Source organism: Branchiostoma lanceolatum, chromosome 11, assembly GCF_035083965.1.
Source record: "Branchiostoma lanceolatum isolate klBraLanc5 chromosome 11, klBraLanc5.hap2, whole genome shotgun sequence".
NCBI lineage: Eukaryota > Metazoa > Chordata > Leptocardii > Amphioxiformes > Branchiostomatidae > Branchiostoma > Branchiostoma lanceolatum.
The window spans coordinates 11596805-11613211 of NC_089732.1; the positions used below are offsets into that span (position 1 = coordinate 11596805).

The window sequence follows — 16407 nt, forward strand, 5'->3', positions numbered from 1 at the left end:
TCTACCATTTTGGGACTAACATCAAAACGTAACCAATACTTCATTCTCTTTCATTATCATTCATCATCAGAAATGATATTTCGAACTAGATATGTGAAAAAATTCATAGTTATATGTGGTATCACGCTATATCATGTAATTGTAAATTGTAACCAAAGTGGCAAACACACCCGGTTTTATAATTATTTCACTCGTTATCTTTTGCTGCGGTCGTCTTTTTAAACCTCCAAAAAAATGGCGGGATCTGGAATTTCAGAAGAGGTTGCAGACGAACTTCAGGCTTTACAAGCCATCTACTGCGGTGATGGCGAGTTTTGCATGCTGAGCGATCCAGGTCGGTACCTCATGCCGAAAAAGTAATCGTTATGTCGCCGTTCCTGACCCTGAAAAACGATCACTCAACGGAATAGTTGCGGGGGAGGCGTAGGCGGTCTCGCACAGTCAGCCATGGCCAGCTTGCCCCTCCCCTTCCAGCAAGGAAAAGTGGCAGAAAATAGCTTACGTTATAGATTTACATTATTCATTCAAGAAAGGTTATTTGTAGGCCAATAGTGGCTGAAAGAGATCTTTTACATTCTAAAGAGGCAGTTATAGCTCGGTAAGGTTACAAATGGGCGGGGATGTACCATTAATGCGGAGGTGGCGGGGGAGGAAATTATATGGATTTTCAGAACAAAAGTTCCAGGTGTAACAGGCAAGTCACGCCCCCTTCTCTACTTTGTACCCGGCCGCCCTTTGTGTCCCCGCCCACTGTACTCACACACCTACTTGCAAGGACATCTTGTCCTTTGAAGAAGTAATGTCCTTGCTGCACTTGTCAAATGTCTGTTTGACCAAGGTAACTGATAATTAGTTTAACATTCAAGTGAATGACAGGTTTGAAATTATGAAAGTTTTATTACTAAAACAAGTAACCTGGCAGCCAACGGGCTGAATTGTGTACTTATTAATATTATTATTATACAGGAAGTACTTGACAACAAGTTATTTACTAGTATTTACACAATTAACAAATTACCATTTGTAGAATCTTACCCATATTGTTGAAACACAATTAAACACACTTAAAAATAAAACAACTGGTTCTTAAAACATAAACTTAAACATACAACTTGTAAGCAATGAAGAGCAGCCCAAACTGGAAATGACCGATCCTGACTTTCCATCACATTTAGCAGTTCAAACAATGTTCGACCAATGAGGGAGTGACTGCATGTCTGTAAAATAGTTGCATTTTCATGTTTTTATTTTGCATTTCAAGGTTTTGACGGAGACGGTCGGGCAAAAAATTATGATATCTGTCTATTCTTCAGTTCCAGTTTCAACTCTTATAACTCAACAAAAACATGTCATGTATCTATGACCTAGAGATTTATACTAATATTTAGTTCATACACTAGAACATATACATACAGATGTTTCTTTTAGTTCAGCAGTTCCAGCATTTTTCTTTTCTTTTATTGTGTAGTCAACTTTTTTTTTGGACATTGTTTTTGATTCAAATCGCTCGCTATATGCATGTTTTCCCAATTTTGTTCACACTCTTTTGTATATACCGGTATTAGTGGTGTCGTGCCGTTTTTAGTCAGCTCTGTGTGTAGATGACTTATAGCTCGCCTGTGTGTAACGTGTGGGCGTTTCACGGATGAACAGATCCTGTAAGTCATCATCATCGATTGCACCACGCGGGGTCCCAAGATCAAAGTCAGAATTTCTCTGCGCCTCTCAGGCCTCAGGAAAAAAACGATGTGTTTCTGATCACGGTCCTGAAAAAAGTAGGGTTGGTTTATTTTTTAAAAATTTTGTATAGTGATCTAGCAAATGCAATTTGTAAAACCGAAATGCTTCAGGATACTGGCATTTTCACAATGTGATGACAGATGATATGATATAACAGCTGTCTTGTCTATTGTAAAAAGTTTCATGCATCAAGAGTTACATAATGGATAAGATAGCCTGTGTTTACACAAGCTCTCCGCCGGAGGTTACTGACACCCACCCCAAGAGGGGGATGGCGGTCACAGGACCGGCTTGCCACTAGGAGCGCGATTCGTCAGGCTAATGGATAAGATACCTGTTATCATACAGATAGCGTGGTCTGAACTCCTGTGTCTCCACCCACGAAACTATAATGAAACCAGCAGCAAGTAGTAAAGTGTGCAAAATTCCATTGCATTGTCTAAACGTACAATTTATCTGCTCTCCATCAAGCCACATTATGTTTGTAATAATTCAGACATGTTACTCTACATCATGCGGCGGTGTTACTTTCTTAAACATAAAACATTACGAAAACCTCCTTTTACCGCAAAATTAAGTCGATCCCACAAAAATAAATGACCTTGCAGTAGAAGCATCAATCTATCCACTTCCTTATCAACTTTATCACCTTCCAGATGTCCCCAGATAATGGGCCTATCTCCCGCTGCAGCTGGTGGGCTAGAGTCAAGGAGATTTGTCACGGTCATAGCCGGGTTTCCAGAAAAGGTGGGCTAGCTTAGGTGGGATGGCTACCTCAGCAGGCTACCCTTTCTAGTTCCCAAGGCAATGCATGGGGCTTTGGCCTCTACTGGAATTACCCACTGCATCTGGTGGGCAATAGGTGCAGGAGATTTGTCACGTCCATGGTTGGGTTTCCAGAAATGTGGGCTAGCCCAGGTGGGCTGGCTACCTCAGCAGGCTACCCTCTCTGGGTCCCAAGGCTATGCATTGCAGTTTGGCCACTAATGGAATTTCCTGGCCCACTTTTCTGGAAACCCTCCATACTCTAAGTATGATGATTGATATAAATGTATAAAAGACACATTGCATAACAACTGTAGTCCAACAAGTTTAATTCCAGTCAACTCCATATCTTCACAATAAGAAAAAAGACAATCACCAATTTGGGATAACTCTAACTTCTTCCATAATATAGGCGGTACTACACATTTCTACTGCATTTAATACCTAGTTTCAGCCTCTACTTTGATGTGGGTCCTCCTACAGTAAGCTTGAGCACAATTACAGAGCTCGGTTTGATTCAAAATCTATGATTGCAGTGGGGGAGGGGGCATTATGAAAGGGGCACTGGAAGATTGGAGTGTCATTCCCACGTAATAGGTTATTGATTGAATGTAGTCTTTCTGTCTGTGATGGAACGTGTGGGTGTTTCAGAGGGCCTTTTTTTACATCAGTTAGTATGTGATGGTTACAAAAGTGTTTTTGATTACCTAACTCTGCGTGGTTGGAAATACTTTTCGGCAAAATGAGCAGTTAATCTATGCACACTGTGTAAAGGTCTTTGTCCAGGTATCACTATGTTTAATACATTTGCTGCTTCTAGTACTAGGATATGTAGAAAGTTTCAGATCAATGGTTTTACGTGGGTTTTGAATTCAAGGAATCGTGCATGATACTAATACTAGTAATAGGAGAGAGATTTTTTTGATATGTAGAAATTGCATTTTCTGTTAGTATACGTCTGTACATTGTACATTTGTACTAATCTTTCTGGAGTCATAATGTGACAAATGATAACCTAACACAAATATTTCTATACCTAAACTTAAATTAACAGTTGATAGCACTTTATCTGATAACCTTAATCTGAGGACCTTGCAATATGTAGGTACCTAGATGCATGAATAGATATCATCTTAATTAAGATACTAGTAATAATGAACACATGCAAAATAATAATATGTGATTGAATTTATATGCTCTTTGGCACTTTGAATGTTATAGATGCGAGGGTGCCCATGTTTTGTGTCTCGACAAAGTACCGCGGACATCACGACACGATATCGATATCCGCTTCCTTCTCGCTCCCCGAGGGCTATCCCATGATGCACCCCGACATTTCGCTGTCCTCGGAAAGCCTCTCACGCGGCGCCATCTCCAGACTGAAGGATGGAATCACCGCCCATGCCAGGACTTTACCTGAAGCACCCATGGTGCTACAGTTAATGACATGGTTGGAAGAAAATATTCCAGAAACTGAAAATATGGTAGCTGAAACACCCCTACAGTGTTCCTCTCAAGGGGAAGTTGGAGAGGACTCGTGGCTTGTATTGCTCCATCTGGATCACATGAGGCAGGGCTCCAGACTAACTTTTAGGTCTAGGAGCACTGTGCCCCTAACCCAAAAAAGTTAGGGGCACCAGCAAAAATCTAGGAGCACCACTACAAAAAGTTGGAAGAACAAGAAAAGTCTTGGCCATACCAAGTAATACTCCTATTAATCAATGTAAGCAACCTGGAATAAAGTATTTGAATAGATCATAAAATATAAAGCCTACATTGATGGTGCAGAACAACTGGCAATGTGTGGTATATAATCTAGTTAGTTCTTGGGGAAGAATGATATCGGTGTAGAGGGCCGGGATTTTAGAAAAATTGGGCATAGGTTCCCAGGCTGGCCCCTATCCGGGGGCCACGGTGCCTCAAGTTCAACAAGTAAAAAAATACACAATGGTATTTTCAACTTGGAACAAGGCAATCAATGATTCACATGACCATTTGCGATGACATTAAAAATTGCATAAGCTTGAGTGATGTATTGAGATTTTCGAAAAAATTGGGCATAGGTTCCCCGGCTGGCCCCTATCCGGGGGCCACGGTGCCTCAAGTTCAACAAGTTGAAAAATACACAATGGTATTTTCAACTTGGAACAAGGCAAATAATGATTCACATATCCTTGAATGATAAATAAATAGATAACTCTGTTACTTAGCTATTGGTTTCATGACCAAAACAAATAAAGTCACTTTCCATAATTTTAAACTTCACTGCTGGCATTAAGTTCCAGAGGTTCATGTTCAGCTTAGAACCTATACTCAAGTCTGAACCTGAACTCAAGCCATGGCATATGTGTGTTAGAAATATTTTTTTCAGTTACATACAAAATTGCATGTTGGCAAACATTTTGCATGAAAAATATAATGCATACAAAATTATATACAGTCAGTAGTAAACACAAAAGCTCTCAAACAGTGAAGAATTCCAACATACAATATACAAGTTTAAAAAAAATAAAAACCTTTTTCTAATTGAGTAAAATTTCTAATATGCCAAAAATAACAAAGAAGTACTTGATTTCGCCCTAAGAAAGAATTAAGCACAATGCCGTATTGAATCTATCATATTATCGGGCAATATCGGCCCTCTATCGACATTTGAAACTGCAGTTTCACAAATTCTCGCTAGAGGGCGTTGTGTCGCTCTCGCGTGTTATTGCGAGATTTAGCGAGAGTTCGCTAAAAATTTCAACATGGCCGGTGTTTGTTTTTATTCTTCGCCAAATGGCCGAAATCGCGGGGGTTTTTGTCGATTTTTTGGCGTTTTTAGGCACAACTTAACAGGTTGACTATGGATGGAACTATTTAGTAAACATTTCCCAATGGAAATGAGGACATTTTTAACGCAAAATCTTCCGCTGAATTGAGTTCCTCCATGACGGGGACTGACTCAGAATTTCTTATTGTCACGAAATTGTCCCGAAACGTAAGTTGAATTGCCACTAGGAACGGATATTTTTTGTACCGCGGGTGTGGGAACATGATGGAAAATTCACCAGCAATTTTCACGGTAGCGTTGGAATACCTTATGTTTATTTTTCAGGTTACTGCTTAATTCTGCAGCTATTATCTAGGTGTAGGTCTTAATTTTTTATTGTCGCACCGTGCGACCGTGATTTTAAATCTAGTCGCATTCTCAAAAAACTGGTCGCATACATATTGTGTGCGAGTCGCACTCACGAGCGCTGTGAGGGCACGTGGGAAATATGTCAAGACCATCGTGAAGTGGACTAAGGAGCTGTCGTTGACAGGCAGGCTGCTGTTTCAGGAGAGGCTGATACTTATACTGCTGCTGGGCTCACTCAGAAATATCAAGGTACAACACTGGTACATGTATGCTATAAGGCCATACTGATTTGAAAAAACTGAAAATTTTGGGTGCACTAAACATAAAATGAATTGTCACTGATTGTCAGCAAAATGTTATATAACTTAACAAACCCTACTTCAATCTGTAATTCTACAGCTAACTTCAAAACTTTCAACAAGTTATAAATCAAAGTAGTCGACAAAGGTCGTTTTGCTTTTTCTGATACTTAAATTTCAATAATATTTTTGATACTAGCATACTAATATTTTAAATAGGTATGCTATACATGTACTATGAATACTAGGTACCTTTACCCTATAGTATAGCCTACTACTGGAGCACTCACAGTCAAAAAGTAGGTGCACAGATCCAATTTTGGGTGTACAAATGTGCATATGCACCTAGTACTTTGAGCCATGCTGTCTATATGATGTTTTAAACAGTCAGTGCATATTTTTTTTCTTCAAATGTCTAACTAATTTGTTGTTTCTTGTTGTTTGTTGTTTCAGGAGTACATCACACGGCAGAGAACCCGTAGTGTGGACGTTGATTCTGCAGGGAGGAGTTGTAAGGAGAGAATGCTGAGAGTTCTATGGGAGGAGAAAGTCCAGGAAGGAACAGTTAGGTAGGGAAAAACTTGTATGCCCTTGTATACGGTACCAAGAGGTTCTTTGTGAAAGGGGGTTTATTCTGCTGTAATTTTGTAAAGTACTGTATTAGAATTCACAACTGTGTACAAATGCTATCAGAATTCAAAGATTATGTGACTTATTTTATGACACAGAATCTATTCTATGAGGGGATGTACAATCCCATCCTCAGGAAAGGAAGCCTACACTTTGAATTTGTCAGCACTTGGGGCCCTTTTCCACCACCCCCACAAGACAACATTAGCCCCTGTACTCAAACAACAGGAGCTAATTGACTCATTACAATCAACCTTGTCTTGAATTTGGCTTATATGATTTCTCTTCACCTCTTTACAACACCAGGTGAATCATAGAGAATGCTACCTGCAAAGTTTGACCATTTTCAAAATCTGTCCAGTTGCTCGAATAACTTCTGCCTTGTGTATCTAGTTACCTGGATGTCTAATTATAACCTTCATTGAAGTAAAAATCTATTGTAGTGACAAAAAAGGTTTGATTGGTCGTTAATCTTTTAACACAACAGGTAATGCATAAGGAAAATGGCAAGTTCATTATCACCATGTTATATAACCTAGTACATTACTTATGTTGTTTCTCTATTGGCTCATGCATAATGTTAGGGAAAATTTATGTTCTTTTCTTTTTTTCCGCAGCCTTCCTCAGTTCCAAGTGACAGAGTGTAGGACTGTTGAACAACTGAAGGAACAGTTTTCGGGTGTCGTACTACAGAGAGTCTACAGTGAGCATGTCTGTAATCTGCTGCAAAGACAGTCTTAAACATGAACTTCAATCAGGAGTCAACCTCATTAGAGATTGGACCGTTCAGAAAAAAAAATATCCGATTCCAAATACAGTAAAGGAAAGCGAAAATGATCAATGCCACTGCAAAATTAGTTGCACAGTCTAGTTTCTGTATAGCCAGTTCTCAGTCCTATCGTTAGTCACTGACGAAAGACAGTGGATACTGTCTGAAACGTCTGACTGTTTCAAAATCTTATCCAGTTGCTTGAGTAATCATTTTGGGCGTAGTTTCTGTATAGTTTTCTTGTTGCATTTATGAAGTTGCCTGCTAGGGGGCTCTCCTAACATTTCATGCCTTCTCAACCAAATCCACCAGATAGATAAACTTTTAGCGAACAGTGTGAGGGCATCTTTGTCTATTATCTGTACCCTTCTTCATTTTAAAACAAGCAATGGAAAAATGAGAGTGTTGAGCTATCAGTCTGAACTTTTGAACCAGGTCTCTGTACTCAACACCAAATAAATCTTTGTAATTAAAGCTGCTTCCTGATTCTAAGCAGAGCCTCCGCCTGGCAGGGGCAGGAAAATAAACAGGGCTGACAATCAAGTGGGGATGGCAGTGGTGTAATGGCAGGGTGTTTGGCCCAGAACCCAGACGTCCTGGGTTCGAATCCCAGGTCTCCTGATTTGTCCTAGCCAGCTACATAGAGAATATTTGCCAGGGTTTCATTTGCAGCGGGGGAAATGTGATCTTCACCGTGGACTGACCCTACTGGCTAATTATTTATTTTTCTGCCGAAATCTATGATCCATACGCTTGTAGGAGGGCCTGGTGGAGGCTAGATTTGTCCCTTTGGGAAGTGAGGATGAGTACCTAGCTTCAGTTATAATTTAGGGACGTCCCTCTGATCAAAGAGGTTAAATATACATATTTAACCTCCTTGCTCTGATAGGACGTTAAATTGACGTTCCATGTTTGAGGAGAGCCACACCTCGAGCACGTAAGAGAACCCACCACTTACACAGAAGAGTAGGGGATCTTCCCGGTGTGAGTGGATCAACTAATTCTGTCCGGACATGCAGCTTGTACCGTTCAGTACAAACCTGGTGTGTTTCCCCATGATTTGGTCTACCGGGTATGCAATACAAACAAACAAAGTTAGGGCTATTCCAACTTTGGTCGGAGAAGGGGGATTTAGAAAACTTTCTTTGTAAAGGTAAAAGAATGAGAAAAATGTAAAGGACGTAATCTTCTCTGCTCCAAGAGGTAAAAAATGGTACCACTTAGAAGACGTTAATTAGAAAATGCTGCAAAAACATGCATATTACACTGAGGTGGACCCTGCGTCGGCTGGGAGATTAGAAAGGACACACTGTTGATGATCTGGTTGGTTTTAGGCAGTGTCAACACGCGGAAGTTCGAAATTCTTCCAGCCCATTGCCCTAAAGGTATTCCCCTCTGGCAAGCTGCCCTCCCGATTTCAGTACCTTTTGATGTGTATTTATTTGTCGTAGTTGGGGTATGCATAGGGGTAACTACAATGTTACTGTATTTAACTTCATTGTAAGTTCGTAGGGATTTAATTTCGAAATACATGGAGAGAGAAAATGGAGTGTTCATAGTGGGTTTAAGTTTGGGGTTAAAACAAAGGGGTAGGTGGGCAGAAGACAGAAAAAGCGTTTTCGTGGTGGTCCTAAAACCATGCACATAAAAACGGCAAGTATTTAAACATTTACCGTAGCGCATTAAGATTTACACAAAACTAATCTCTGCATTCATTTATTTATTGTTTATCTATTTATTCATTCATCTGAAGACACCTGGGTTGCCCCTTCAACTTATAAACTCATAATGCATTAATGTTAATTCAGAAACATTCTCTATCCTACCTACCTAGTCCCTTGACCTCCGGGTCGTTGGGGGGACAACTCTCTATCACATTAGCATAAATACATCAACTCACCAATTATACTTTTAAAAGAGCAGTCTGATTACAAACTATGTAAAATTAAAATGGCTGACTACACCTTACAGAAAAGTTTAAATGACGTCAACTAAAGTACAAAAATTTCAGGACCTGTTTATCATGCAGTGCTGCATGGAGCACTGTCATAGTGATTCAAACTAAAACGTTTTTGCCCACATCACAGCTCAGGGCTCGAAATTACAGGTTTGGGTAGCAAAACCTTTGTTGGATCCGTTGGCATGTGTGGTGGCCGCCATATTGATTTTGTGACGTCGCAGGGTAGCCATACCATTTCATTGGGAGGGGTATTTTTGGGGGTCGCTAGCGTTCCCTCTATTTTTAACAAATCGGCACACAACTATCACACATTCAACTCAAATGAAAAGAAAAATTCAATACCAATTCATATTTATAAAAAATCCCCGTAATCGCTAAACTAACATAGCAAACCTGAAGTATATGTAGCACAAATACTTAACTCTAGTTCATTTTTGCGAATAGGAGCACTGATGCCTCTAGTTAGGTGCACAGAAGAACAAATGGGTGCACAGCATAGTTATCATTTATTTAAGAAATAGAGTAGAATTGCAGCAAAACCATAATTACAAACCGTATTACCTCTCTTCAGAGCTTGAAACTGAAAGTCTATTAGTACAAACTTAAAAGTTGTAAACACAGGATACAAGAATTTTTTTTCCTTATTTTTCAAGACTTTTAAATGTCAGGACTATGCTGTAGTACACAGCTTCAATTTTGAGTGCATCCAGTATTTCATGATCAAGCCCTGCAGCTTATAAATTGTTGGCAGAATGTAGACAAGCTAGTCATTCAGACTGCAGTCAGATCATGAATCTAGTAAAGGAATTATGTATAGTCTGTTGCTCTCTATCAGATGTGCAGAGGGAAAAGTGTCATGCACGCTCAGGCAGTATGCAATCAAATGTTCATAAAAATTCTTGTTTGCCATCTTTATTTAATCAACCAACATGGCAACCCTATGGCGTATTGCTGTGACTACAAATACTGCAAATTCATTTAATTTTGTGGCATGAAAGTAAAAAATTGGTGGTGTATTTGAGTCCTTGGTTTAGAACTGTAGTACTAGTAGTAACAAAGGAGGACAGAAGAATTACTGTAAATGCAGAAATGTTCCACGGTGGTTTTATGTTCGCGGTTTTCAGAAAAATTTTCTCCTCCTACACCTACAGCGCTACTATTGTTTCAAAGGTGAACTTAAAACCACCGTGAACACTCCATTTTTTCCCTACCTCGAAATTAAATCCCCGCATTTACAGTATTTCCGAGTGTGATGAGTTCAGTGAGAGGTCAATGCGAAAACTGCAAACTTAAAAACACCTTGAATATTCCAAGATTTACAGTATTTCCCTTTTTGGGGATGTCCCTGGTAGCGGCCTTACAGTTGAGCTCCTGGTTCCAGTACTAGAAGACCCCGGTTCCATCCTGGAAAGGGCATTTCGGTTGGGGCTGCACCTATCTTTCGGAAGGGACGTAGAATGGTGCTCTCCAAGCAGGGGTTTGGCTCCGGCTGGCTTTTGATGTGTTTTTAGGCATTTTTGTCAGGCTTTCTATTTCAATCTTGGCGACATAGAGAAAACGGGACAAATAGAAAACTCTGAACGGCCAAATGTGAAACCTGCCCTCCCCTGCTTATGCAATGGTTCTGCCCCGATGTGTAATCTTTGTTTATCTTATGACATTTGAAATGTAGGCTGTAGTATGTTTTATAACACTTCTAGTGAAAGATCATGGCATAGTAGGATAAGCATGGAGAAAGGTCACTGGCAGTGGTTAAACCCCAGGTCACAACAGATAATACAGGTCTCTCCGGTCTATTACGTACTTGGCTCAACCAATGCAATCGCTTGTTTCTTAATAATTTAATTTTCTTTTTGATTGAATCTTTTGTCTTGTTAAAATGCAATGGGTGTGATACAGTATAAGTGCAGCCCAACTGTCATACTGAATACAGTAGCAATGAATGTAAGGCCGAGCAAATGAAATTTTGTGTTTCCGGTTACAGTCCTGAAAAAAATAGGGTCGGTATACAGGGATTTCTTATTTTTAAGATTTCGGCCAAAATGATCCAACAAATAGAATTTAAAGTATGAGGCACTGGTATTTTCAACATCATATTGTAATTTTATAGAACTATAGATAAACATTGTACAGGCACAATCATATTAATAAACTGAACAAAGAAGTACTATGTTCACTACACATACGTACATTAACTGTTCAAATAATAATCTGTTAAAAAGTGTGAAATACAGGGATTCTGTGTAAAATTTCATCACTCAGATGTCTAATCTAAAATTTTATGTCCCTTGCCAGTGGCTGACCAAAAAAAAGGCCTAGGTCGGCAGGTTTTTGTCAGTCAGGTAACCAGAAACACAACATTTTTTTCCTTTGCCTAAGAAGTTTTTAAGCTGTGATGAAGGATGCATTGAATATCTCCTAGGTAATTTCAAAGGTAACGGTAACAGTAAAGGTAAGGTCAAAGGTGAATAACCTAGAATGACCCTTCTGACATCATGTTGCAGACCAACTGACATTTGGTGTTTTCTTACAAGCCTGAAATCAAACGTAAAAAAAGGTCAGTAGAAAATTACAAGAGAAAATGGCAGCAAAGTGAGTATACAATGGATTGCTATCTACATTTACAATGTCCTCGATATCTATATGAGTTGGCGAAAGTGCAGACATATATTAGGTGGGGCAGACCTTCATACATCTGATTGTGACGAGCTAGTGTGTACCTCACAATATATTGCTAAACTTTCTTCCAACACTAAGGTATACAGTCACATGGATAAAATTTTCAATGACCAGTGTGTTGATTGATGGATAGATTGCAAAGTAATTTCTAAAGTGCGCTATAATTATAGTCATATAGTTACATTGTACTTGATAGGTACATAATACATCCTTTTTTACTGAAACAGACCAAAGAGAGACCCTGCCGATATTTGATTGAGTGCAATAAAGTTGATATTTATTGACAGTATTTTTTTGCAACACTGATTGTATGATATGTCTCCAACCAACAACATCAGACAAAATACAGGACAAATTTTGTATGCATTCACTGTTTCACACACAAAAATGTATGATAACAATTTTCTGTGTTATGGTTGTGATACATGATAAACCGCCATTAACATTAATCTGCCGGGTTACATAAATCCGCCACATTGAAAAACAAGGGGTTTAAGAAATCTCTATTGCAGCACCTCCCAGGTATGCACAGTTCAGATATACAGGAGTGCATCATACTGGGGGACGTTGGGTTGGAGATCTGTTTGGAAGTTTTCAGGTTGGCAGAATTATGTAACCTGGTGGAATTATGTTAGTAGATGTTACATTGTGATACATGTATTAGACATTGGACATTACAATATTTATGTTCCATGCTGAACTAATGCATAGATAAATGAATACATTTAAGAATGCTGTAATTTAACATCACTGTGGCACAAACAGCGACTGTGTCTCCAAACATTGGAACAAGTAGGATAAAAAAACACATCATCCCACAACTAAAGCCAATCAGACCCTAAAACAAGAAATGTAATTATTTGTGCCCACCCAGGTCCCTGAAGGCAGGTTTACCTTGAGACCAACTTGCTTAGGCTTCCAGTCATGACTCAGTTACTGTAAAATGTATTTAGATTCGCAGTGGTTTTATGTTTGCTGTTTTTGCGGTGACCTGTTCACCATGAACTCAAAACCACTAGGAAAATGTTTGTTCTGTCTTCTGCCTGCCTACCCCATTGTCTAGGCGCTACATAAATGTACTGCATATTGTATACATGTAGTACCGTATTGTCTCGAATAAAGTACGCACTTCTTAAACATTTCAAAATTCAAAAGGCACCACAAATCATTGCTTAAGTCAGGGTGCGTACTTTATTTGAGGTTATTGCCAGGACAAATTGGAAAAGGACCTCAAACTCAAACCCTTGCTTACTACTAGTAATCAAACCAGGAACCCAGCCGCGGTGAAGCAATACATGGCTCAATACCTGCCAATTTGTAACTTGTCGTAGGCAATCCTCAAGTTTGCAGAGACGATGCTGGCGGAGTAAACAAGACAATCTTTTATGAATCTAAGGAATGGCATTATGTAGAAGTCCTTGATATAAGAAAAATGACCTGTAGATAATAGAAGGAACACCATAAATTTGAATTTTTCCTGTTCAAAATGTGTTCAAGATCAGTGGAGAACTTTATTTGGGGTTTTGACTTTACGTTTCGGTTCTGCAAATTTGTCTGGAACTAGCCCCAAATCAGGGGTGCATACTTTAATTGGGGTGCGTACTTTAATCGAGAAAATACGGTATTAAAATGTGTTGGAGGCACCTGTTACAGTGACGCACGGATACCAAAAAGGCACCATTGAATGCAGACCCGATGTTTGAACATAGAATGATATCAATTTGACCATAGAATGATATTTATTAATAATTTTAAGCCAAGTCAATATCTTTATTTATTCCTTCCTCGCTTGGACAATGTTAATTCTTGAGTGGAAGCACGTTTTCCTGAAGTCAATTATTGTTTGAACGAAAACAGATTTTGGAACCAGTCAGACTAAGGGTACAGGATAACTACATGTAAGGACCCATTTCAACACAAGGAGCCAGGTTCTTTTGCTGGAGAAATTGTAATTGCCAAAAACAAACCCCGGCACCTGCCTGAAAGCCTGCAAGGGAGGCTACTGGTGTCTATTTCTTGCTTGTGTCCACTTCCCAGTCACCTTGCTGAAGGAAGCAATCTTGGAGACAATCTAGGTAGACTTCAATATTAAGTAAGGCAAGACACCCACTTGAAATAAATGGTGGTGATATGACACAACAAACTTACAGCAAAAAACACATTAACAATGTTCTTAAAACTATAATAAAAGTTACAGATACATAGATGTTATGAACAATACATTGCATCTGTGACTCAAATAAAAGTTTTGCTTTGCTGAAATATCTGTGACTGAATAGACTTGACAGGTTTGAATTTGCCAGGACTTAACCAAAGATATGACCACATTTCAAGTTTAAACCTTTCAACAGGTGCTGCTAATTTTCATATGGTTTGTCCCCTTGACGTGATCCCTAGTGAAGTTAATGGATCACCCCTTCCTGTGGTCAATTTGCCCAGTGGTTCTTCTTTCATCGCTACTTCCCCTTTGGTATTGTCCTGGTCAGAGATCTGAGCCTTCTCCAGGTAAAATAAGATTACAGCCACTCACATTTATTAAGGCTGCCCCAAGCTTTTACTTGTTTGTCAGAATTCTAAAGTTAGGATAGGATTTGGAAATTTTATCCAGTTGCTTGAGTAACTGCTATTTAGTATATCTTGTTACCTGAATGTCTAACCTTCTTAACCTCCTTGCCTTCATCAACATAGGATCTGAATTAATCAGTATCAGTATAGCTGGTACAACTACCCTTTGGTGTAACACACCATCTCTGCAGGCACACAGCGCGGTAGCAGCTGGTTGTATTACACTGAACTACCTGTCACACCTTTTAGTTAAAACTAGAGTTAAGTATTTGTGCTACATATTCCTCAGGTTTGCTATGTTGTTTTAGCAATTACGGGGTCTTTTTATAAACATGAATTGGTATTGAATTTTTATTTGAGTTGAATGTGTGAAAGTGTGTGCCGATTTCTTAAAAATAGAGAGAACGCTAGCAACCCCCAAAACACCTGAATTGATAATTCTGGTACATGAACTAGTGAACTTTTGAGTATAACCGTGCTTCTGCCTAAGGCCTAGGGAAAAGGTGCAATATACAGTATCTCTAGTTACCCGACCGACTCTAGCAAAAACATGCCGACCCTAGTCTTGTTTTTGGTCGACTGCAAGCAATGTAAATAAATATTTTTATCAGACATCTGAGTGATGAAAATTCAAAACAGCTCTGACAAGTCTTTCTTGCAGACTTCCTGTATTTCACACTGTTAACAGATGAGGGCTTCGACCAGTTGATATTTGTAGTAAACATGATACTTCTTTCTTCAATTTATGATTATACATGTTCTTGTACAACATAGAGTCCATTCCAAGTCACCAAGAGGATTTTATGATAATTTTTGTAATAATTTTGAAAAAATTTCCAATAAAAGAATATCTGACTGACAATAGTTCTCAATTTTCTAAAAGATTGACTATAAATGGTAGAAAATGGTGAATAATGGTAGAATGCTGTTACCATTATTTAGGAACTCTTGTAAATATATTCTACATCATGAATATTTCTAAAGTTTTAGAAAACTTGAGAAATATTTCTAAAGTTGAAATCACATTCAAAATATTTCAAAAGTATCAAATATCTTACACAAATAATAACATTAAATTAAAAATATTTCTTAACTATGACAATATCAACCCTTGCGGTGACTTGGAATGGACTCTATATCTGAACAAACACAATATTATGTTGAAAATGCCAGTGTCTTGAACAGATGCATTCCAATGTTAAACTGCATTTATTGGATCACTTTGACTGAAATCTAAAAAAAAGAGAGAATTTCTGCCTACCAACCCTAATTGATTCTTTTAGTACTGTAACTGGAAACATAACTTTTTTTTCTTAGGCCGACTGTAAATGCAGAAATGTTCGCGATGGTTTTATGTTCGCGGTTTTCGCGGCGATCGTTTCACCGCAGACTTAAAGCCGCCGCAAACAGTTTTGTACAATACTGTAGCAGTATGTGACTATAACACTGCCACAAACTTAAAACCACCGCAAACACTCCATTTTCGTCTTTAGCGCAAAATAAAAACCATGCGAACTTAAATGCATTTACAGTAACACATCAGCTTTGTTGGCATGCAGGTGGTTGGTTATATCACACCGAATGACCTGTCACACCTAAACAATTCATGTCTGACTCCAACTACTGTTTGACGCTATCTTGGTAAGAGACCCCTGTCTTATTTGATAAAAACAAGTTCCATTCTGCAAATAGATAGCTGGAATAACATTACTTAGTTATGAAACAAAAAGACTTGTTTGAAACCCAATTTTGAAACCCAGTAGTACATTATTTGTACACAATACATTATAATTTTGATCTCAAAACCTCAATTTTTCTATGTATAGCTCAACTGTTGCCAACAAAATGTAAACATTACATTGTTTGTCCCAGTTCACCT

At 38.7% G+C, this 16407-nt stretch overlaps 1 protein-coding gene across 1 annotated transcript; it reads left to right on the forward strand.

The window, feature by feature from the left end:
* Nucleotides 1–215: 215 nt before the first annotated feature.
* On the forward strand, nt 216–7400 carry LOC136445393 (RWD domain-containing protein 3-like). The gene is made up of 5 exons (XM_066443378.1): nt 216–334; nt 3727–4075; nt 5752–5875; nt 6379–6494; nt 7173–7400. The coding sequence occupies exons 1-5, from the start codon at nt 235–237 to the stop codon at nt 7294–7296; spliced, it is 813 nt and encodes a 270-aa protein (XP_066299475.1). The 5' UTR covers nt 216–234; the 3' UTR covers nt 7297–7400.
* The last annotated feature ends 9007 nt before the right edge of the window (nt 7401–16407 follow it).

Coding starts and splice junctions, on each gene's coding strand:
- LOC136445393 (XM_066443378.1), top strand. CDS start 235: ATGGCGGGATCTGGAATTTCAGAAGAGGTTGCAGACGAACTTCAGGCT. Junction 335..3,726: donor TTGCATGCTGAGCGATCCAG/GTCGGTACCTCA, acceptor TGAATGTTATAG/ATGCGAGGGTGCCCATGTTT. Junction 5,876..6,378: donor GCTCACTCAGAAATATCAAG/GTACAACACTGG, acceptor TTGTTGTTTCAG/GAGTACATCACACGGCAGAG.